Source organism: Mastigoproctus giganteus, chromosome 13 (genome assembly GCF_048544385.1).
Source record: "Mastigoproctus giganteus isolate SK-2022 chromosome 13, ASM4854438v1, whole genome shotgun sequence".
Taxonomy (NCBI): domain Eukaryota; kingdom Metazoa; phylum Arthropoda; class Arachnida; order Uropygi; family Thelyphonidae; genus Mastigoproctus; species Mastigoproctus giganteus.
Window position 1 is genome coordinate 81,132,416 of NC_143587.1, and position 24,746 is coordinate 81,157,161.

The window sequence follows — 24,746 nt, forward strand, 5'->3', positions numbered from 1 at the left end:
AATTTTGTTTTCGTGGTTAACGATTTTTCTGGCTATGGTGGCCAGATATTCAAAGTCTCATCTGGTTAACACTGGATTTCTTGCTTTAAACACTTGTGCATCATTGAATATATTGTGTTAAAGTTTGTGCATAATGCAACAAGAATTTGGAGTATCTTGAAGTTGAATGTGCTAATGCTAAACCATATGCACAAATTTTCAATGTAGGCTCTCGGCAATTAACATCAATAATAAAATAACAATCCAATAATTCAGATATTCTAAACAGAATCAGAACTAGGACAGATCTATTGGGCTGGCAGTGGTCCAGTGGTTAGTGTGAATGGCCAGGGCTCCATGGCCATTCACTATTCTGTGGCCAATTTCACTACTCATCATCAAATCCCATTAGATGACCGGAGAAATTCTTAAAGGTCTCTTGAATCAGAAACTCTAGGCGCCTCCGTAGCCAGGTGGGCAGGAGCAGCAGTGCATAGTACATGCTTCTTGATTAGACCGGGGTTCAAGCCGGTGCCCACCAAATATGGAGGATGCAGAAAGGTCAGGGAATGACCACCGCATATCCCCAGAGCAATATGGCCTTAGTTGCTAATGCTCCTAATAACAACAAACAGAGAGAGAGAGAGAGAGAGACTTCAGAGACCATGGTTCTCCCATGAGTTATTTCAGGTTTTTCAGCCTGCACACCATGCAAATCAGTACAGAGATAATACACACAGCACACATTTTTAAATGCAAATTCACTATATAAACAATAACAACGGCAGAGTCTTAAGTAAGACTGCTGCTTTGAGCATATTGCTCATTTGCACATTATATTTTTCTCTAGAAGTGAGCCCAAACGTTGCAACCATTGTGTGCATGTATACACAGTGGTGCCTGTCAGTTCACCAGTATGAAGCCCATGCAATGGTGAAAAGAAATGACCTAACAGAGTTTGAACAGGGAATGATTCGCACTAGGAAGGCAGGGCCAGCATCTCAGCAACCACAGGCACACTACCAGGTGTTCAAGGGCTGCTGTAGTGAAGGTATAGCAGGAATGATCTGAAAAGTAATACACGACCATCCAATATGCCAGAATGGGAGACCCGCCACAGATTGATCGAGGTGAAAAGTGGATGGTACATGCTGTCCAAAACAACAGATGGCTCATGATCCCTCAATTAATAGCAGACTATAACCAGAGTGCTTGTTTGTTTGTTATTTGGCTTTTAGGAGCATTAGCAACTAAGGCCATATTGCTCGGGGATATGTGGTCATTCCCTGACCGGTCCGCATCCTCCGTATTTGGTGGTCACGGGCTCGAACAAGAAGCGTGTGCTACGCACTACTGCTCCTGCCCACCTGGCTACAGAGGTGCCTACAACCAGAGCGCAAAGAGAAACATTTCTGGGCACACCAGTGGAAGCTCTTGCAGATTAGACCTATGGAGTAGGTGACTTGTTCATGTGCTTATGTTGACAAACGATCATCAACACCTCCAACTGCAGTGGTCATGGAACACTGTTCCTGGACATCAGTCGACAGGAATTGATTTGCCTGTTCTGATGAATCAAGTTTCCAGCTACAATGTGCCAATGGATGGGTGTGTATTCAACAACAAGCCAGTGAACAGCTGCAACCAGACTGCTTGTTTGTTTGTTTGTTATTTGGTTTTTAGGAGCATTAGCAATCTAAGGCCATATTGCTCCGGGATATGCTGTGGTCATTCCCTGACCTTTCCACATCCTCTGTATTTGGTGGTAACAGGCTCGAACTCTGGTCTAAATCAAGAAGCATGTGCTACGCACTGCTGCTCCCCACCTGGCTATGGAGGCGGCCCCCCCCAGACTGCACAGTTGGATGAAAGAAAGCCAGTGATGGTGGCATCATGGTTTGGGGAATGTTTTCATGGATATCACTGGGTCCCTACAACCCCACTGAAAACACCTTCACTGCCAAATCCTACCTCAACATTGTTTCACACCAAGTTTTGCCCTACAGAGAAAATGTGTATCCAGATGGCACTGAACTCTTTCAACAAGACAATGCTCCTTGTCACAGGGCCTGCATTGTGTGGGAATGGTTCTAGAATCATGTCCAAGCATTTCATGTGCTTCCCCAACAAATTTGTTGAACAATCCCAACAAACATTTGCAGGATGTGGTGGAATGCAGCATTCATCAGTCCAAACCAGTGCCTCTCTCTCTGTTGCCAAATTCCAGGATGTTCTACCCAAGATATCTGAGAACACCTTCCGCACTGATTTCGCAGTCTTGTGAAATCAGTGCCACGCGGGATGCAAGCTGTTATCATGGCTAAAGTTCGCTGAACATGCTATTAGGTAGGTGGTCATGTTTTAGCTCATGAGTGTATGCATTTTGCTAATTTGCACACTATGCCAGCTATAAAATCCTCACAGGGGAATCCTAATCCTTCTGCCTGAGACTGGCTAACTACAACCCCCCCCCCCCCATTAATGAAGAGGAATTTTAGAAATTCCTCCAGTCATCAATGGGAATCAAATCATCACTGTGTTCCAAATGATTGGCAAGCAGTAACATATCATCTGACTAAGCTATCAACACAGAGGATAGCACAGCCCTTTGAACCATGGTGTTAGAAAATTCTGGCTGCTCTTCATTCAATGCATACACACGAAATAATTATATAAAATAGTCTTCTGGCCTAAGCTATCTTGAGAATAAACAGAAGTTTATTATTTTATTCAACCATAAAAAAAAAGTAAAAACTATAAGATATTACCTATCTTAATAATCTGCTTAAATGAGAAACTTACGTGACATGGTTGAAACGCTTTCTGGAGCTGGTACGATTTGATCCCATACATGCAAGCAGCAATTACGGAATGATTCTTTCCACAGATCTCCAAATGTTGAAAATGGAGCTGTGCAAGATTTATCCCTCTCAGAAATAAGAAATCCTAGTTTACAACCAGTACAGCAATCCTAGAAAATCAAAACTAAATACTGTAATGGAATTAGCATCTTCATGACAATGAAAAATTTTATTTTTGTCAACCAAATTTCCGTGTGGCATAAAAATTTAATTTCTTTTAAAAAAAAAAAGTCATTCAGTTTTTCAAAAGACTAAGTCATTCAGCACTTGCAAGAAAACTCAGGCTCATGGAATTAATTGTGACCTATTCACAACTGCAAGTTCTCAAATTTTAAATAGGGAAACCATGGGGAAAAAATTTTTTTTTTTGAAATGTAACGTAAACTACAGGTGGATGAAAAGAGTGGTTTTACTGACAAATAGTACAATCAAAATGATTACTGCATGAGTAGCTAATATTTTTTATAAAATATAACTGAAAAAGCCAATGCCTTATTGCTTGTACTATGTGTGGCATGTATGCAGAGTTTATTATATCTGGACATATGAGTAATAGTGTCACAGGAAATGCTTTTACATATGTGTTATATGCAAAGAGAGTAAGCAAATTAAATGATAATTCAGCATTCTGATAGATGAAACCAAGTGCTTGTGAAAAAGGAAATTCCCCCAAAGGAATAAATCAAACACCTCCAGTAAATTGCATGGATTTTTTAAGGGGAGATCTTGTCTGACCAATCTGATTAGCTGCTATGATGCAGTAACAAAGGAACCAGATACAAACAATAAAGTTGACATCATATACTTAGACTTTAGTAAAGCTTTTGACACTGTTCCACATGAAAGACTGCCGTACAAACTGGAGTAGTCTGGCATTAGGAGAAAGTTACTACTGTTGATAAAGGGGTGGGTGGGTGAGTGATAGAAGACAAAAGGGTGGTTATTAATGAACATTGCTCTTCTTGGACTGAAGGAAATTGGTCATTAGGAAAGTCCCTTACTGTTTACATATTTATTAATACTGATGAAAGCATATCAAGTTTAATGTCTAAGTTTGGCAGAGACGTTAATGGCAGAAATTAGAGTATGCTACTGCAACAAGACCTTTTTTTTTTTTATGTAAACCCCAAACACGAGAGATATTAGAACCTATAGTACTTAGTACCGTGTTTGGGTTGGAGGTTGAGAAGACAAAAGAAGATATTTGTTGACACTGGACTTGAACTTCTGTAGATTGTAATTTTCAGGAAATACGTATGAAGGAAAGATGTTCCAGAAAACGGCAGTTGAATGAATAAAGGAGGAAGATGAAAAGTTGGTTCTGTGTGTTTGAAATTGGACAGTAAATGGATGTTGGCTGGTGGCGGCACGTGTTCGGACTCTTTTGAAAGAGAGAGAGCAGGAATTAGAGAAGCCAATTCAAAAGAACAGTGCCCATGGAAATATCTGTAGAAGAGGCATGCAGCAGAAACAGTACATCAATGAGAAAGCGAGTGGAGAGACTCTGTTAGAGATGAATCATTAATTAACCTAACTGCCCTCTTCTGAATGGAATCAACAAGCCTGAGAGAGGTTTTGGGGGCACCACCCCAGATGTGGGAACAATATTCCATGGCAGGGCGGATTTGTGATTTATACAGAGTGAGTAGCTGTTTGGAAGAAAAGTAACAAAAGAGAAAACAGAGGAAGAGAGCAAAAGAGAAAACAGAGGAAGCAATATTTGTAATGTGCTTGTGCCAAGAGAGATTAGAAGTCAGGGTTATCCCCAAAAGAGATATATCATTTTGCCTGGAAATTGGAGTGTCACTAAAGATAAGCATAGGAGCAGAAGAATCCTTTTTTGCAAGATATAAGACAAGACTGAGTTTTAGAAGGGTTGAAATCAACTAAGTTGTCTTTGCCCCACTGGAGAATTACCCGAAGATCGGCATTTAAGGAATTGGTAGCAGATTTTCGAGAAGTTGAGCTGATTGAGCAGGACAAGGTTTCTCGAAATGGAAAGTGGAATGCAATGTGCTATCATCGGCAAAACTATGGATAGGATTTCCAGTCAATGGAAGAAGGTCATTAATATACAAGAGGAAAAGAGTGGGGGAAAGAACTGAACCTTGGGGGACACCGGCATTAGTGGAGAAGTTAGAAGACACAGAGCCATCTACCATCACCCTCAGTGAGCGATCAGAAAGAAAACTGGATAACCAATTACTAAAAACAGTTGGCAAACCATAAGATGGAAACTTGTTCAGAAGACCTTTATGCCAAACACGATCAAAAGCCTTTGAGATGTCAAGAGCAACTACTTGTGTTTCACCGAACCTTTCCATTGAATTAGTCCATAAATGGGTAACATAAGCCAGAATATCACCAGTGGATCGACAATGACGGAATCCATACTGGCGATCGTTGATCAGACGGAAGGTAGGTAGTTTTAAGAGTTGGCGGTTAATAGATTTCTCCATTACTTTAGAAAGAGTAGAAGTAATTGCAATGGAATGATAACTGGATGGGAGGGATTTGTCACCCTTTTTAGGAACTGGCTGGATATGAGCAAATTTCCAAGCAGAAGGAAAAACACCTTTGGAATAAGAAAGTGAAAAAAGGCGGCAAAGAATAGGAGTAAGTTCAGGAGCACAGGTTTTGAGAACAAGTGGAGAAATACCATCAGGACCTGGAGCTTTCTTAGCATCAAGATTCATCAAAATCCTTCTGATATCCTTTTGACGGAAGACCACAGGAGGCATTGAATGGAGCGTGTTGGGAATGGTGGGAGGTGTTTTACCAAGATCATTAATACATGAGCTGGAAGAAAAATGGGATGCTAGCAGGTCAGCTTTATCCTTGGCTGAAGTGACAACAGAACCAACTGGTTTGGACAAAGGTGGGAGCAGAGATGGGCAAAAGTTGCGGCCAATAGCTTTGGCAAGAGGTCAGAATGCTCAACTATCATTAGGGCAAGAAGCAAGTTTTCTACTCTTAGCGTGTTCAAACTCTAGTTTGGACTGATTAATAACTGCTTTACAATTGTTGCGGGCTTTGGTGTAGGCAGAAAATGAAACTGAAGAATTAGAAACAAGCCAATTACAATATGCAACATTCTTCTCTTGAACAGCCTTAGCACATTTATTGGAAAACCAAGGTTTAGATAAAGGATGAGGTTTTAAAGTGGAGTGTGGGATAAAGGATTCCATTCCTGCAAGAATAATTTCACTGACACGATCTGAGCAAACGTTGATATCAGAAGTTTTGAAACAGTAATCTGACCAAGGAAAAGAAGAAAAGAAGTCTCGCAGGTCATCCCATTTTGCATTCTTGTAATGCCAAACAACACGAGGTTGGGAATAGCCATGAGATAAAGATTCCATTGGAGAAGAGACAATCACCAAGTTGTAATCTGAAGTGCCTAAAGGACCTCTCACTTCGACCGTGTACTTAGAAGGGTTGTTTGTGAGAAAAAGATCAAACGTATTGGCTGTATGATTAGGATTGTCCAGTATTCTTCTAGGTAAATGAACAATCTGTGATAGGTCATTAGTAATTGCAAAAGCCTCAGCATCTCGACCTGCTGGGTCGGTGTGACTAGAAACCAAAAGCCAGCTGGAGTTGTGAACATCAAAATCACCAAGAAAAATTAACTCACTGTTAGGAAAGTTGGACTGGAGAAAGTCAAGTTGCAAAGAGAGGAAGTCAAAGAGCTCCAAGTGATTAGTGGAGCTGGGAGAACGGTAGAGACAACAGATGAATTTGACACAATGAGGTAGAGAGATTTTAAGCCAGAGAAGATCAAAGAGAGGAGATTCCAAATTGCCAAGTCTCTGACAGGGAATATCAGAACGGACATATGCACAAGTACCACCTTTGAGGCAAAAGGAATCATACAGCGAATAATTTGGGCATCTGAGATGAGCAGTATTTGAATCAACCGATAACTGAGATTCTGTCAGAAAAAGTAGATGGGGTTTGGCAGACTGCAAGTGGAAATGGACATCGTTGAGATTAGAATTGAGACCACGTATATTTGTGAAATGAATTAGGAAATGCTTGAGAGGTTTAGATCTTTTCGCAGATAAGCTTGCTCTATTAGTTTGACAATTCATGTTGTATTCAATAGTAAAAAAAAGTGTGTGGGACATGCTGTATGCAGTAATGGAATTTTTGGATTGGCGTACACATGGTAAGAATACATCCGGATCCTTAACATAACGTGGCCTCAACAATGCTCCCCCGCATACACACTACTCGGACTCCCTCCAGTCACTATCTGGCAGAGTAGAGGTAGCAAGATTATACACTATCTGATCTGGAAGCCTCCTAGAAAGTTACCAATAGGTTCGGTCCAGTGCACTATCAGCCGGCCTGCGAACACCGTTTTAGAGCTGTACCCTCGAAATGTAAGGAATATTGGATCTCGCCACGACGTTCATCATAACCTCAAAAGTCATCAATCATACTGCATGATGGAAGAGATTGGGAAGGGTTGACCAGAACTTAGCTCTATAGACTAAACATGGGTTCCACCACTTCAAGCCTCCAATAAGCAAAGTGGTGGTATTTCACCAGTTGATGAGTCATCTACCACGTAGTACTGCCTGGTAACGTAGAGAGCCAGCGTTCCTCCATGTGATGTGGGCACCACACCATCGAGATCACCCACCATGTACTTGTGCATGGAGGTTATACCTAGGATTACTAACCTAGAAGAATTAGGCAGATGGGCTGAGAAGCAGCAATCAAAGTTGAACATTGATGAATGCAAGGTTCAGGCAGAAGTATTCCCAGAGTAACATATCAGCTGAATGGTAAGACATTCTCCACATCAAGATAATGGAGAACAAAAAGAACTTGGGAGTAATTGTACAGTCCAAAGTTCTCTGAGCAGTGTAGGCAGGTTGCTAGGGCAGCTGATGGGAATTGTCATGTCAATGATATACAGGAATATTTCCAGCAACAGCAAGGAAGTGATTACAAAGCAATAGTTAGACAGTTACATCTTGGGTACTGCACACACATCTGGAAGTTTCATTTTAGGATGTGGATCTGTTGGAATGGATGCAGAGAAGAGTAACAAGATTGGTCAGGGACAACATTGTACTCCTACCAAGACTTCAGTTGTGAATACTGCAGAACCTAAAACAAAGCACACTAGTTGTTTTTTGGGATGATGTTGTAGAAGCATGCTTCTTTACATTATTTTCCAATACTAATAACAAATACTTGGCTGTCCATCTGGCTGCATAGTAGCATCATCATTTGCAAAAGGCACTGGTTCTAGAGGAGATGATTATTCTCTTGTTTTGGTAACTCTGTTATCAGGAAAACAGGGAATATATTATACAATAACAGCAGGTGGAACAGCAGCAGGTGAGAGGATTAAAAGCAGTAATAATAATACAGGCAATCTAAAGCTTTACTTCATAGTTATGAGATTATGTGGGCTACAAGCCACGACTAGGGGTGGATTTGAAAAGGTCTGGAACTTTGCCAACACACGATATGAGTGAATTCATGAGCTGGAGCATGTTAGAACTACTAACAGAACAAATAAGGAGATTGCATTAGTGTATAACTTGTATACTAACTTATATACTAATAATAGAAGCACAGTAAATAAATTTGATGAATTTGAAATATCAATTAAGTTATTAATTGCTGACATAATAGGAATATCATAAACATGGAACCACACTCAAATAAAGAATTCAAAATTAATGAATGTCACAAGTATAACATGAACAAATACAATATGGTGGGGGAGCTATGCTTCATGTTAAGCTGCCTGCATAATAGGAAAAGGGAGGGGGGAAATTATGCTTTTGGTTGAAAAGAAAAGATTCTAAAACAGTACACTCAATAGACAGAAGTTGTCAGTATAGTATTGAGTCAGTCTGATAAGCATTGTTTAAACAAAAATGACAGTACAGAAACCTTCAAAACCGGTGTGCCGTGGCACACTAATGTGTGGCAGAAAGATTACTGGTGTGCCGTGAGAGATTTAATTTTATAAAATTTTTAATAGTTATAAAAAATCAAATCCAATTTTTACAACCATTTAAAATTTTATTGGTTTGTAATTTTATTATATGAAAAGAGCCTAATTAGAATGAATTGTAGCATTGCTAACCAAGTATAGCTGAATGTAATTTCCACCAGCCACTGATTTTTGTTTACAAGCACTTCAGTTTGACCTTTGTTGGGAGTATAAAAATCATTTTTTCTTTTTTTTTAAACTTAAATTTGAAAAATGTTTGTTGAATGCAAGGCAAAAAACAATTTAAATCACTTGTTATGCAAGAAAAATTTCTATAATTTAAAAATAATCAGAAAATCAGCAGAACACTTTAAATATATGTTAGTTTTTTTTACTTACTTTAGTTGCAATTTATTTTTTGTTTTGCCTATTGGTTTTTTCGAATTATTTTGGACTAGCTTTCACATTTTTCTACTGAAAAGATATGCGTATAAAATAAGTTATTGCTTACTTTTAGAAATAAAAATCAATGTTTATATCTAAAAACAAACAATTATTCAAAATATATTTATTAAGTTGCTTCATTACGTACTTTATATTTAACCAAATTTAATTTTTGTAGATATTTATTTGGAAAATAAATATCTACAAAGATTAAAAAGATTTGAATTTTTTTAAGCAACTTCAAACGCAAAAGAGGAAGCAAAGTTATTTTATGAATTTGATTACAACAGTATTAAATCGAGCTCAGGAGGCTAGTTATAAGGTTGCCCAATTGTTTGCCAAATCCAAAATACCTTACACAATTGCAGAATCACTTATTTTACCAGCCTGCATTAATATTGTTAACAATGATGCTTGGGACAAAAGAAGCAAAGGAAATTAAAAAAGTGCCATCTTCGAATAACGCTATTAGTAGACACATTGAAGACATATCAGATGATATAGAAACAAAAATTCAGAGAATTATGGAATCTAAAAAAATTTCATTGCAAATTGATGAATCTACAGAAGTTAGCAACTGTGCTCAATTAATAGCACTAGTTAGAATCACTGAAGAGAAATGCTTGAAAGAACAATATTTGTTCTGCAAAGAACTTCCAAATCATACTACTGGAAATGAAATATTCAAAGTGGTAAATGAATACTTTGAGAGAATTAAGATATCATGGAATGATTGCTTAAGCTTGTGTACTGATGGTGCAGCTGGAATGACTGGAAGAGAAAGGTTTTACATAAGAAAGGCACCTGGGGTGGATGGGATCTATCCAGTTATATTAAAGGAGGCAGCAAAAGAACTAAGCAAACCCTTAGCCATAATTATGAGAAGATACTCATAATTATGGACTCAGGGGAGGTCCCCATGGACTGGAGATGTGCAAATGTATCCACAATTCACAAAGGGGGATCGAAGGGTGACACAAGTAATTACAGACCAGTTAGTTTAACTTCTGTTCTGGGTAAAATAATGGAGTCACTGGTTAAAGATGCATTGCAGGATCATCTAGACAAGACTGCAGCATGGGTTTGTTAAGGGAAAATCTTGTCTGACAAATCTGATTGGATACTATGATGTGGTTACAAAGGAACTGGATGCAAAAAATAATTCTGATATCATATACTTGGATTTCAGGAAAGCTTTTGACATTGTTGCACATGGAAGACTACTGTACAAATTGGAGCAGAATGGTATTAAGGGTGGTTAAGTGGGAGAAGACAGAGTGGTAATCAATGGATGCTGCTCGTTGTGGACTAATGTTATTAGTGGAATTCCACATGGTTCAGTGTTGGGCCCACTGTTGTTTTGTATATTTATCAATGATATTGATTAAGGTATATCAAGCTTAGTGTCAAAGTTTGCAGACGATACAAAGGTTGGCACGGTTGTTAATGATAGTAATGGCAGTGTGCTACTGCAACAGGATCTAGAAAATTTGGGCAGATGGGCTGAGAAGTGGCAACTGAAGTTTAACATTGACAAATGCAAAGTACTGCATATGGGTAGAAGTAACCCCAGAGGAACGTACCAACTGTGTGGTACTACACTTAGGGTTGTAGAAAATGAAAAAGATCTGGGAGTAATTGTGCAGTCAAATATGAAGTTTTCTGAGCAATTCAGACAGGCTGCAAGAGCAGGTCATGGGGTTTTGTCAATGATATACATGAATTTTGCTAGCAGGAAAAGGAAGTGATTATCCCTTTGTATAACGCAATGGTCAGGCCATGCCTTGAGTACTGCATACAGGTCTGGAGGCCTCATTTTAGGAAGGATGTAGATTTGCTTGAACGTGTACAGAGAAGGGCAACAGGGTTGGTGAGGTGAATGAATTAAGCCTCTCTTACCAAGAGGCTTTAAGTTCTTCAAATTGCCACGGCTCGAGACTAGGCACCTGCGAGGTGATCTGATTGAGGTGTATAAGGCCTCAAATGGGTAGAGCACACAGAATTCTGATGGGATTCTTTCACTTGCTCAGATTACGAACAAAGGAGGCATAAATTCAAATTGAGGAAAGACGATTGTAGAATAGATGTGTGGAAATTTACTTTAGCCACTGGGTGGTTAATTGCTGGAACAAACTTCCATCTGTCATTGTGGAAGTTGATAGCTTAAATAAATTCAAGGAGGAACTGGACAAACATTTAGACGGAATGGTTATGTGAATTTTTTTTGGCTGATGCTACATAAGCTCATAACACTTGCTTTCTTGCATCACATGCCTCTATTACTATTACTATCTAAAAGTTTGTCTGTGGATCTGAATTCCACATTACATGATGGATGTTATCTAGATGGTGAATTTAATAAAATCCAAGCCATTAAAGTCACATCTGTTTTCAACTTTGTGTGAAGAAATGGGATCGGAATACCACTCTGATATTTCACAGTGAAGTACATTGGCTGTCCAAAGGAAGAGCCTGATCAAGAGTTTATGAGATAAGAGAAGAGTTGAAAATTTTTTTGTGTGAATAATTCTTACTTTGCAGATATAACAAAGGATAGTTATTAGCTACAAAAACTAGCTTACTTAACTGATATAACTGAGTACCTGAATGAACGAAATCGAAAATCGCAAGGATCACATGAAAACATAGTAACATGTATGGACAAAATTTATGGATCCAAAGAAAAAATTCAACTCTGGAAAAATAAGGTTAAAAATGGATCACTAATGATGTTTAATTGGTGTTATAATTTAAATGCTAAAGAATTATTGGGATTAGTAGAGCAACATTTGTGTTTGCTTGAGGAAAAATTATATCACTATTTTGAAATCTTGATGTAAAAAAATTTGATCGGATTCGAAATCCATTCGCATTATCCCTAGAAATTCCCGTGTTACATTTATCAATGAAAGAAAAAGAAGAGCTATTAGATTTAAGAAATGATTGCACCCTTCAAGCATAATTTAAAGAAATTGAGGTATCCAAATTTTGATTAATAGCGAGAAAGGAGTTTCTTTCAATTAGAGAAAAAGCAATTGCCACTCTTCTTCCATTTGCTACTACTTAATTGTGAGAACAGAATTTTCCATCGATGCTGACTATCAAGAATCCGAAGAGATCATCATTAAAAAGTCTGGATCAGGAGTTACCCATGGCCATTTCAAGAATAAAACCTGATATAAAAATGTTATGTTCACAGAAGCAAGCTGAAGTTTTGTATGATTAGTATTAAATATTTAATATCTTCCGCAGTATTTATATTTTACTTTTCTTATCATAATTATATATATAATATAACACAAATGTAATAAATTTTTTCACAAAGTCCTTACAGACACCCCAAAATCTATCCCAGTTTATCTCTGGGTGCAGTACAAAAATTATAATTTTCCAAGTGTGCCCTGGCAAGAAAAAGTTTGGGAAGCACTGGTCTAAATGATTGTGAGTAAAATTAGTATCAGTGCAATGGCCACATTACACGAAGAAGCCTATGGCTTATGCTGCACCAGCCAAAAATTAAATAAAAATAAAATAAATAATAATAAAAATAAAATAATAATATGAAGAAAATTTTAAAAAAATAATACAAGAAAAGGAAATAGACAACCTATGCGTTTCCCTCCTCCCGTAGGTAAGGCTATCCAGCTGACCTTTAAATTTCCCCAAACTGTCAGCCTCTACTACCCATGTAGATAACTTATTCGAGTAATGTAATTTATAACTCGCTGGCTAAAATAAAACTTCCTGCAATCCAGTCTAAACATCTCCCTAGTAACTTGAAATTATGGCCCCTAGTTCTAGAATCATTTATAACCACGAAAATTTCATCCTCATTCATTTTACTTATGCCTCTCAGAGCCTTAAACACCTCAATCAAGTCTCCGCTAAAGTGCCTAGTTTCCAAGCTCTGCAACCCACATATTCAAAGACTTTCCTCATATGGACGCCCATTTGCCGATCTCACCAGGCGAGTAACCCGTCTTTGGGCCCTTTCAAGAAGCACAATGATTTTCCTTAGGTGCAGTCTCCATACTTGAACACAGTAGTCCAAGTGTGGTCTCACAATAGCCTTATATAATGAGATTACGATGTCCTTATCTCTATTAGCAATTGTTCGATAAATCATTGACAGGACACAATGGGCCTTCTTTGCAACCAGTCTACAATGCTCAGAGAACTTCGTGTCTGACCGTATCATAACACCCAAGTCCCTTTCCTCCACTACCGGCTTTAGTTCAACTCCACCAAGTGTATAAGTTATTTTGGGGTTACTGTTTCCCAGGTGTAATACCTTGCACTTTGCTGAATTAAAGCATAGCTGCCATTTTTCTGACCATCCCTGAATGTCATTTATGAAAATCAAAAACAACAGTGGTCCCAATACTAATCCTTGGGGAACCCCACTTCTTACATCAACCCAATCTGAGGAATAATCATTTATCACAACTCTCTAGCTCTTGCCCTGAAGCCATCCATCTAAGGATTTTCCCTGTGATTCCGAACTGTTCCAGCTTATAAAGTAACCGCTCATGTGGGACTGAGTCAAATGATTTGCTGAAATCCAAATAAACAATGTTGAAATTATTCCCTAAGTCCAGCTTTTGAGTGACCCTGTCAAAATAGCTAACCAGATTAGTTAAACATGATTTTCCCTTTACAAAGCCATGCTCAGTATATTTCAGAATTCCATTTCTATCTAAATCATACTGATTTCCACCCTTGATCATTGTCTTCATGATTTTCCCTACTACTGAAAGACTGAGCAGCCAGTAATTTCCCACTTCACTCTTAGGACTTAAATGAATTACCATACAGCAAATCAGAATGTCTTATCAGTGGAATCTGTGAAGTAGTAGAACACGTCTGGATTTTCTGGATAACAAGTTCTATACCAACATGTTATGTGGGCTAGAAGGAAAAAAAAGCATACTCTTGATTCAGTTATTAGCAGCATTTCATCATATATTACAAATCTTCAAGTAAAGGAACCTACTTCAAGTAGCAGTGATCACATTGTATTAATAATGAAATCCAGAAATATGCTACCGCTAAATAAGTGACTAATCTAAAACCTCCGTAATAAGATATTTTTCCAATCTGCTGGCCTCTACTCGTGTAGAGAGGCCAGCAGATCAGATCAGATTCAACTTGGACATTTGGTCTACAACACTGAATGAATTTCTATTTTCCCCATGTTTATATCAACATATAATACATGATTCAATTAATGGTACAAAAACATAGTCTTACAAAGAAAGACTCCAATTTTGTAAGTTATGTCTGAAAATGAAGCATTCATAATATTGATTCAGACTGGTGTGGCATAATAAATACTGGGTAAACAAAATGAAAGTAAGAGAAAGTCAAAATGTGTTGTGTTTTTAAATGAATATCCTATACCTATGCACTGTGTAGTGAAGGCTGAGAGAAAATAATTGTTGACATTCAACTTGAATTTCTGTAGATTGAGTTTTTACAGAAAACAAAGGAGATAAACAAGGAACAGAAAAAGTTGGTTCTGTGAGTTTGGAGTTTGCCAGTACACAGAAGCTGACTTGTGGCATGTGTTCAGACTAGTCTGGAAGAGATTAGAGAAATTACAGATGTCGATTCAGAAAACCAGTGCCCATGGAAGTACCTATAGAAAAGGCATGCAGCAGAAACAAAATGTTTATGAGACAGAGTGTGGAGACTTTGTAAGAAATGGGTTATTAATTAACCTGGCTGCTCTCTTCTGAAGGAGTCTAGGACCCAAGAGAAGTTCTGAGACTTGGTTTGGTTTGGATTTTATTGGCGCATTAGCAACTAAGGTTATAATGCGCCAAGACCAAGTTCTGAGACACCACCCAGATGTAAGAACAATATTCAATAATAAGGTAGACTTGAAAGTTGTAAAAAGTGAGTAGCTAATGTGAAAAAGAAAACATTTTTTTATGCAGAGGAAGCAATATTTGTGATGTGCTTATGCAAAGAAAGATTAGAAGTCAGAGTAATCCCTAATAGAGATATGTGATCTTGTCTGGAAATCTGAGCGTTGAAGATAAGCATAGGAGCAGCAGACTTTTTTTTTTTTTTTTTTGCAAGCAATAAGACAGGACTGAGTTTTATAAGAAATGAAATTAACTAATCTTTTCCCCACTAGAGAAAAACCAAGATCAAAATTTAAGGAATTGTTGGTAGATATTTGAGAAATTGAAGCTGTTTGTATAAGGTTTCTCAAATTGGAGGATGGAATGTAATGTAATGTGCTATCATCAGCAAAACTATGGACAGGATTTACAATTAGTAGGAAAGAGTGGGAGAACAGAATGTTGAACATGCATTAGTGGAGAAGATAGAATACAGAGAGCTATTTACCATCAACTGCAGTGAGAAGTTAGTGGCAAAAAAAAAAAAAAAAAGAAAAACTAGATCCCAGTTGCAAAATCAGACGGCAATCTATAACTGGCAAGTTTGTTTAAAAGATATCATGCCAGATATGATTAAAAATCTTGTAAGTGTCAAGGCAAATTGCTTTGAGCTCTGTCAAATCTATCCAAAGATCAGTAACATAAGTCAACATATATTATCAGTGGACTGACACTGACAGAAGCCACATTAGTGATCATTGATCAGAGGGAAGATTTCAAGATAGCTTAAGAGTTAGCAGATGATGGATTTCTCCATTATTTTGGAAGGAGTAGAGGTAAGTGCAACAGAACCCTGAAGAACACCAGCATTAGTAGTAAATGGTGAGCAGAAGAGCAATGGAGTGATAAACAGAAGAGAGGGATTTGCCATTCCTTTTAGGAACTGGCTGGATATGAACAAATTTACAAGAAGGAAACACAGCAATAAAATCAGAAAGTAAAAAGGTAACAAAACAGAAACAAGGTAAGGACACAGGTTTTGAGGACAGGTGGAGAAATGGCCATCAGGACCTGGAGCTTTCTCGGCATCAAGACAATCAGAATTCTTTTAATATCCTTCTAAAAAGAACACCATAGGAGAAAAGGGTGACATTTTTCCAATAGCTTATTTGCTGGTTGAGTGAATAATTAAAAACCTTGGGACAGGCACTGAGTGGAGTGTACTGGGTCTGATAAGAAGTGGTTTATCAGGATTGTGAATATGAGATAAAGAAAAATAGGATGCTAATAAGTCAGCCTTGTCTTTAGTTGAGGATGCAACCAAACATCCAGTTGTAACATTAGTACAGATGTAGAGAAGTTAAAGCAAGTAGATGTGGCAAGGGACCAAAATGCTTGTCATTTGGACAAGAAACCAGTATTCTAGTCTTAATTCAAAATCGAGTCTTGGTTGATTAATAACTGTTTTACAACTGTTGCAAACTTCAGTGTAGGCAGAAAATGAAGGTGTAAATATGGATGCAAGACAGTTACAGTATACTACATTCTTATCTTGAACAGCCTTAACACATTTATTGGAAACACAAGATAGGTAATGGATGAGGTTTTTGGGTGGGTGGAACATGGAATAAAGGATTTCATCCCTACAAAAATTCATTGACATGATCTCAGCAAGCACTGGTGTCAGATTCAAAACAGTAATCCAACCAAGAAAAATAGAAATATAACCCTTAGAATGACCATGAGAGGGGGGGGGGCTCAATCGGAGAATAGACCATCAAGGTGTGATCTGACATACCTAGAAGATCACTAACATTGCCAATGTTCCTTGAAGGGTTCTTGGTGAGTGTGAAAAAAAAAAAAAAAATAGTGTGGACAACAAAGATTGTCTAGTAACCTGGTAGATAAATGAACACAGTGTCATGTCATTAGTAATTTCAAAAGCCTTGGCATCTCAAACAGCTGGGTCTGAGTAATTAGAAAAATGAAGCAAACAGGGAGCTCATTGAAATTAAAATATTGCATATTGGAATGTCTTATTATTGGAATTCATGAAGTAACAGAACTTATCTGGATGACTACTTTCTATACCATGTCCAGACAGCTACATAAATGACAGTCCAGGTTTTAAGCACTTTAAAAGGATTGCCAAACTAAACTAGCAGGGATAAGGAGGTGATTATTCCCTTGTATAAGGCAATGGTCAGGCCACACCTAGAGTACTGTATACAGGTCTGGAGGCCTCATTTCAAGAAGGATGTAGAGCTGCTGGAACGAGTACAGAGAAGAGCAACAAGGTTAGTGAACGGAACAAAGGGTTGCTCTTACGAAGAAAGAACTTAAGTTTTGCAAATTACAGTGTCTGGAGACTAGGCACTGGCAAGGTGATCTGATAGAGGTGTATAAAGCCTTGAATGGTTTGAGCATGCTCAATGCTGATGGGATTCTTCCTCTCGCTCAGAATAATCACCTGAGAGGGCATGAATTCAAATTGAGGAAAGAGAGATGTAGGACAGATGTGCGGAAATCTGCCTTTAGCCAGCAGGTGGTTGGTTGGTGGAACAGACTTCCTTCCCTTTTCGTGGAAGTTGATAGCCTAAATAAGTTTAAGGCTCAGCTGAACAGGTATTTCAAACAAACAGAGGGTGAAGTGGAAGTGGGTTTTTTTTTTTTTTTTTTTTGGCTGATGCTGCATAAGCTTGCTTTCTTGCATCAAATGCCTCTACTAATGCTAAACACTGGGATTACCTTTTCCCTTTTTCAGGTGTGACAAACTAGAGCAACATTTCTCCAACTCTTTTTAAGTTATAATCTAAGTTTGAAAAGCACTAAACTAGACGGTATACATTTAACTACGAAATACAGAAATGTACTACACCATTGCTAGTGGATTTATTTAAATTTTTAAAAAATTTAACAATAGCGTACAGTATGCACACTTGATATAGATGTAAAAAGAAGAAAGGAAAAAACTAACTCAAGTAAATAATATGAAAGTCTTTGAGATAACAGAAGAGGAGAAAAAGCAGTATGTACTGGAACTTAACAAGTTTGAGCTTCTGCAGATGGCTCAGGACCAAGATATCGACGAGGAATATTACAACTTTCTGAAAGTGATAAAGCCCAAGAAACCTATAGGTAAAAAGAAATCCAAAGAAGAAAAAATTAGTCAAGAAACACTTGTCATGATGAACAGAAGACAACAAATGAAGAGCAAGATAAACACTGACAAGGAAAAAATTGAGTATACTGAGTTATGCAAAGCCATTAGAAAGAGACTCAGAGAGGACATAAGAAGATTTAACAAGAAAAGTAGAACAAGCATTAAGGGAAAACAAAGGATTTAAATCAGGAGCCGTGAGCAGTAATACAGAAAGACAAATGATACTGAAACTAAAGAATAGCGATGGTGCAAAAAAAATAATTCAAACAGCAGAAGACTACTATAGAGAATGATACAAGGAGAGAGGGAATGATACCAGCAGTGGGGAAAATGGGTTGAAATTAGTAACACATGACATACTCGATATCCTTCCTGATGAGGTAGAACATGCATTGAAGAAAATGAATCGGAAAGCCCCGGGAAAGATGAAGTTACTGTAGAGTTGTTAAAATTGTGAGGAAGAGACATGGCACAAAAACTGGCAAGACTCTTCACAAAATGCATTAAAAAAAGGTGATGCCTAAGGAGTGGAATAATGCAATCATCGTTTTGCTGCATAAGAAAGGAGATAAATCAGAAATTGGAAATTATAGACAAATTAGTTGGTTATCCCACATCTTCAAGTTGTTCACAAGGGTCATTACTAACAGATTAGAAAGAATACTTGATGAGAATCAACCGAAAGTATTGACTGTAGTACCACAGTTTAAACAGCAAGTTATTAGTTTAGTTAAAGCAAGTACCATTTGTTGGTACATTACTCTGGGATTACTGCTACCCATATGCAGTATTTTGCATTTGTCAATGTCTTGGTGCAGTCACATACTGTCATTGACCACCCTGCCAAACTTCATATCATCTACAAAGTTAGACATTAAGCTTAATAAACCTTCATCAATAGCATTAGTAGAGGCATATGATGCAAGAAAGCAAGCTTATGCAGCATTAGCCAAAAAAAAAAAAAAAAAAAAAAACTGCTCCAATTCACCCTCTGTTCATTCCAAATACCAGCCTAGCCTTAAATTTATTTAGGCTATCAACTTCCACAACAAAGGATGGAAGTCTGTTCCACCAACTAACTACCCACTGACTAAAGGCAAACTTCCGGACATCTCTCCTACAACTGTCTTTCCTCAATTTGAATTTATGCCCTCTCAGGTGATTATTCTGAGCAAGAGGAAGAATCCCATCAGCATTGAGCATGCTCAAACCATTCAAGGGTTTATACATCTCAATCAGATTACCTCACAGGAGACTAGGCACCTGTAGTCTATTACAGTGTCTGGAGACTAGGCACCTAGGCTCCAGACACTAATTTGCAAAACTTAAGCCTTTCTTCGTAAGAGCAACCCTTTGTTCCCTTCACTAATCTTGTTGCCCTTCTCTGTACTTGTTCCAACAGCTCTACATCCTTCTTAAAATGAAGATTCCAGACCTGTATACAGTACTCAAGGTGTGGCCTGACCATTGCCTTATACAAGGGGATAATCACCTCCTTATCCCTGATAGAAAAATTCCTGTATATCATTGACAAGACACCATGATCTAATCTTGCAGACGATCTGCATTGCTCAGAAAACTTCATATCTGCTTACACAATTACCCCCAGATCCTTTTCTTTCTCTACCATTATCAGTGTAGTACCACAGAGTTGATATGTTACTCTGGGGTTACTGCTTCCCAAATGTAGTACTTTACATTTGTCAATGTTAAACTTCATTTGCCACCTCTCAGCCCATCTGTTCAACTTTTCTAGATCCTATTGCAGCAGCATACTGTCATTAGTGTCCTTAACAACACTGCCAACCTTTGTATCATCTGCAAACTTGCACATTAAGCTTGATATACCATCATCAATATCATTTATAAATACAGAAAACAACAATGGACCCAACACTGAACCCTGAGGGACTCCACTAATAACATTAGTCCACAATGAACAGTGTCCATTGATTACCACTCTGTCTTCTCCCACTCAACCATCCCTTTATCCATAGCAGCAATTTGCCTCCAATGCCACACTGCTCCAACTTGTGCAGTAGTCTTCCATGTGCAACATTATCAAAAGCCTTTCTAATACAGATTAATACAGAAAAGAACAATGGGCCCATCACCAAACCTTCAGAGTCTCCACTAATAACATTAGTCCATGAAGAGCAGTGTCCATTCATAACCACTCTGTCTTCTCCCACTCAACCATCCCTTTATCCATAGCAATAACTTTCCTTTAATGCCACACTGCTCCAATTTGTATAGCAGTCTTATGTGTAACAGTATCAAAAGTACTGTTGCACATAAAAGTATTTGGTACAACAGTACCAAACATCCTTTCCTGAAATCCAAGTAATTCTAAATTATTTTTTGCACCCTGTTCCTTTGTGAATGCATCATTAGTATCCAATCAAATGGTTAGACAAGATTTTCTCCTTAACAAACCCATGCTCGGACTGAAGTGTAACTGCACTCCTGTCTAGGTCAGTGGTCTCCAAACTTTTTTGGTCGTGCACCCTTATTTTACTTAAAAGGACTAGCATGCATCCCAGAATAAAAAATTAAATATATAAGTTTAATATTTTTTTTATTTATAAATAATTTACATGATATGCATTATATCTAAAATCACTTAATTTGAAAAGATCACAATCTAATTTGATACAAAAATACAAAACAAAACAAAACAAAATTGAAATTAAAGTACAAAGTGGTATAAATCAAATCAGCAGCACTTTTAGTGGGAACAATATGCTTAAATATTTTTCATTACTGCTGTTTATCTTTGTTTCATATTTTGGGACACAGCTACCCAAAGATCTGGTTCCAAGTTAAGTTTCTTTCTAAACATGGTTTTAATAAGTCATTGCAGAGAAAGTCACCTCACATAGGAACATTGTCCAAATGGAAGGATCGCATCACTTGCTCTGATTACCAAATCAGGATACTCATTTTTCAAACCCATCCAGAAATTATGCAATGGTTTTCATGAAATTCAGCTCGTAAATTTCCATCTTCCCTAATGTCAATCGGCTGTTCTTTGGCAGTGATCAAGAGATGTTTAACCTTTATGGTTTCAACAAATGAACTCAAAACCCAATCTTCGTTGGACATATTCCCAAACAAATTTGAAAATTCTGTTTCCAGTTTTTGTAAGTGCCCACATACAGTTGTTTTTATTAGTGATATATTCAAATCTTTTTCAACAGAAAAATCACTTAACAATGGAAACATTTCCGAACATCCTTTTTCAAACTGCTCTTTCCAGAGCGAGTTTTTTCTAAAAGCAGTTACTGTCTTGCACATCCTTTACCTTAGAGCGATAGATTAAGGTGTTCACTTTTTTGAAAATGTCCGTGAGGTAACACACTCCTGACAACCACTTTTCGTCACAAAAAAAAAAAAAAAAAAATATCGGCCCATTTGCAACCTTTCTTTTTCTAAAAGAAAAATCCATAACTCATCTTTGAGTCCAACTCTTTTGAGAACCTTACCACGCAATAACCAACGTACCTCTGTGATACAAAAGATTTTCATGGTCACTCCCCATTTCATTAAAGTATTTTGAAAACTATTACTCCAAGGGCTTTTTTTTTAAATAAAATTAACCACATTAATCACTTCTTGCAGCACTTTATGTATTTTGGGTTCAAACTTCTTTGCTGCAATAGCTTGCCTATGGATGATACAATGAATGAATTTCACATGTGGTGCTATTTTGTTTTTATTGAAGAAATTGTCCACTGTTGAGAATATATCTTCTCCAGTACACCTTTCTTTCAGTGGCTCACAAAAAAGTAATTCTTGTATTTTGTTATCAAAATAGAATCTAACAAATACCAAAAGCTGAGACATGTTAGCTACATCTGTACTTTCATCCAAATGCAGAGCAAATTTTCCACACAGAATTATTTGTTCTATTATCTGCATCTTTAAACTTTTTCTATGGTTTCTATTCATCTTCCAATGGTATTTGCTGACAATGGAATTGATTTAAGTTTGTCAGCATTCTCTTTACAGTGTATAATTTCCATCATTCTTACTGCAGCAGGCAGAACTAGGGGTTCACCAAGTGTGCAGTTCTCTTTTGCAATAAGGTAGAAAATCTCAAGAGACACTTGCAAACATTTGCAAAATGGTGGTCATGACTTTAGTCGTTGAAAAAATTTTACAAGTTTCTCTTCATGCTCTGGGTGCTCAGTTTTCAAATGCCTTGTCAATTGCGATGGTTTCATGATATCTCAAGACAGAGACAAATTTGGGACATGTTTCATTGTTAATGATGATAAATGTAAAACCAAATTTTAAAGTCTTCTTGATAATTTCAAATTTTCTTAGAAAGGTTCTTATTCAAAATTAAGTTGGCATCGTTCTTAGTTCGCAATATGGTTGATAATGTGCTCATACCAGGAGAAATATCAGTCTTGGTATGCTTCTGTTGGTCGTTTGCGGACGCATCAATTCGAGATTTCTTTGCACATATTTTAATAAGCCAGCTGTCCATTTTGTGGCCGTGTCTAATCCTAAATAAATTTAATTAGTGAATTAACGTGTTATAAACAGAACTGGGAAAGATACTTATTAAAAGTATTTTAAATATGAGATACAAGATATTTTTTTCAAATATATTTTAAAATACTAAATACAAAAACTTTTTCCAAAAAGTATTTTAAAAACTTGTTTTAAATACTTGAAGGCATCTAAATAATTTACAGTATTTTAGACTCTTTTAAGATCCTCTCAAAGTACTTAAAATACATACGTATTTAAAATACTTTAAGTACCTTGAATACTTTTTTCCTAAAAGATATCAAATATTTTTCAAAATTATCTTTCATTTTAAATACAAGATTAATTATTTTTATCTCTTTATTAATGTTTGTTGCCTTTTCTTTTTTCCTTCCTCTGTTGGTATCCTACTCTGTTCTTGCATTGCTGCATCCTGGCATTAGTTTTTTTTCATGGTTCTGTTCACTTTTATGAACTTGGCAGGAGAGACTCCTCCCTATTGAAGGCTGTTACAAAATTCATGAAAGCTATAATAGGGTTCGGTATCAATTAATCTTGTTTCTGTTCCTTAGTTAAGAATATTAAATCTAAGGCAGTGTATCCAATTGATATGGATGGCTAGTACAATATTGAGTCAGCTTGGTGTGACATAAGCACTAGAAAGATAAGACTAGGAGTGTATTTCAGGCTTAATGACTGATATGTATAATGAACTGTACAAAGAAATAAAATGGCCAGTAAATCAAAATGTCTTATAATGGGGGAGTTCAACTTTCAGATATTGACTGGAACTTGTAGAATGGTCACTATCAAGGCTTCTGTAAATTTAATGGATACTTCTTTTCCAGCAATTCTTAATGCATTAAGAATAAACGTAACGGATGTGGAATTAAAAAGCCTTTGTAAAGGCGACTACAGTCATCTCACAGTTTTTAAATTCTAATAGTGGGACTAACTGATGCCGAGCAGCAAATTCTAAATGGGAAACATACATGGAGGTAATCACAGGAGTTACTAGGCTTTTCATATCAACTAAGAAATGCTGTTCAAAGTTAAAACCTAAATAGATGACAGATGAACTAATGAGACCCTTGAATGAGAATAAAAATTCATGGGATAATACATAGCAAATGTATCCCCAATTCACAAATGGTAAGAGGTCAGGGGTGACATAATTAATTATGTATGTGTTAGCTCAACTTCTCTTCCAGAAAAAATAATGGAGTTACTGCTTAAAGCAGTGTTTCTCAAACTTTCTGAGCCCACGCTTCCCTTGACCTGTAAAATTTTCCCGGCACCTCCCTTGAAGGACAACATCCATAATTATGCAATTTTTTATTTTTAATACAATAATTAATACATGAAATAATAATCCAGATATTATTTTATTCTTAAACATTAATCATTAAAAAATACAACTTCTAAATTACTAACAATTATTATCAGTAAGTAATCACGCCAAAAACAATAAAAAACACAATCGCACATCGCTGAAACCATATTTTCAACCATGCAGCTAATGCTATACTACGCAACCTACCTATATATGTCATCCATAGTATGCACTAAATTATATATATTACATTACATCATATCAATCATAATTCATCAATCCATTTCAGCAAAATATATATTTTTTCTAAATAAATGTTTATCTCATGTTTATATCGAAGTTAGAGTGAGATAGGTGGCGGTAAATGCTTTAAAAAATAGGTTATAAAATTTAATGTTATGTTATGAAAGTTTATTTATACGTATTTATATATGTTATGTTATGAAAATTACATTTCTGTTAAACTTTTTGTGCCTCCTTTTGCACTAGTCCACACCTCCCAGTTTGGAAATCAGTGGCTTAAAGAATGCAGAACCATCATGACAGGAGTGTAGTTATACTGCGATGACAGCACTTATTTATTAAAGGGTGATCTTGTCTCACAAATTTGCTTGTATAATATGATGCTTGTATAATTTGACATACTTGAATT

General features: G+C 36.9%; 1 protein-coding gene across 1 annotated transcript in view; it reads right to left on the reverse strand.

Annotated features, from left to right (window-relative positions):
• LOC150076217 (uncharacterized) overlaps positions 1 to 24,746 on the reverse strand; it is a 385,004-nt gene that overhangs the window by 307,778 nt on the left and 52,480 nt on the right. Inside the window, exon 3 of the mRNA XM_090388025.1 lies at positions 2,782 to 2,950. Within this exon, the coding sequence (XP_090244151.1) occupies positions 2,782 to 2,950 (169 nt within the window). The remainder of the gene's footprint in view (positions 1 to 2,781; positions 2,951 to 24,746) is intronic.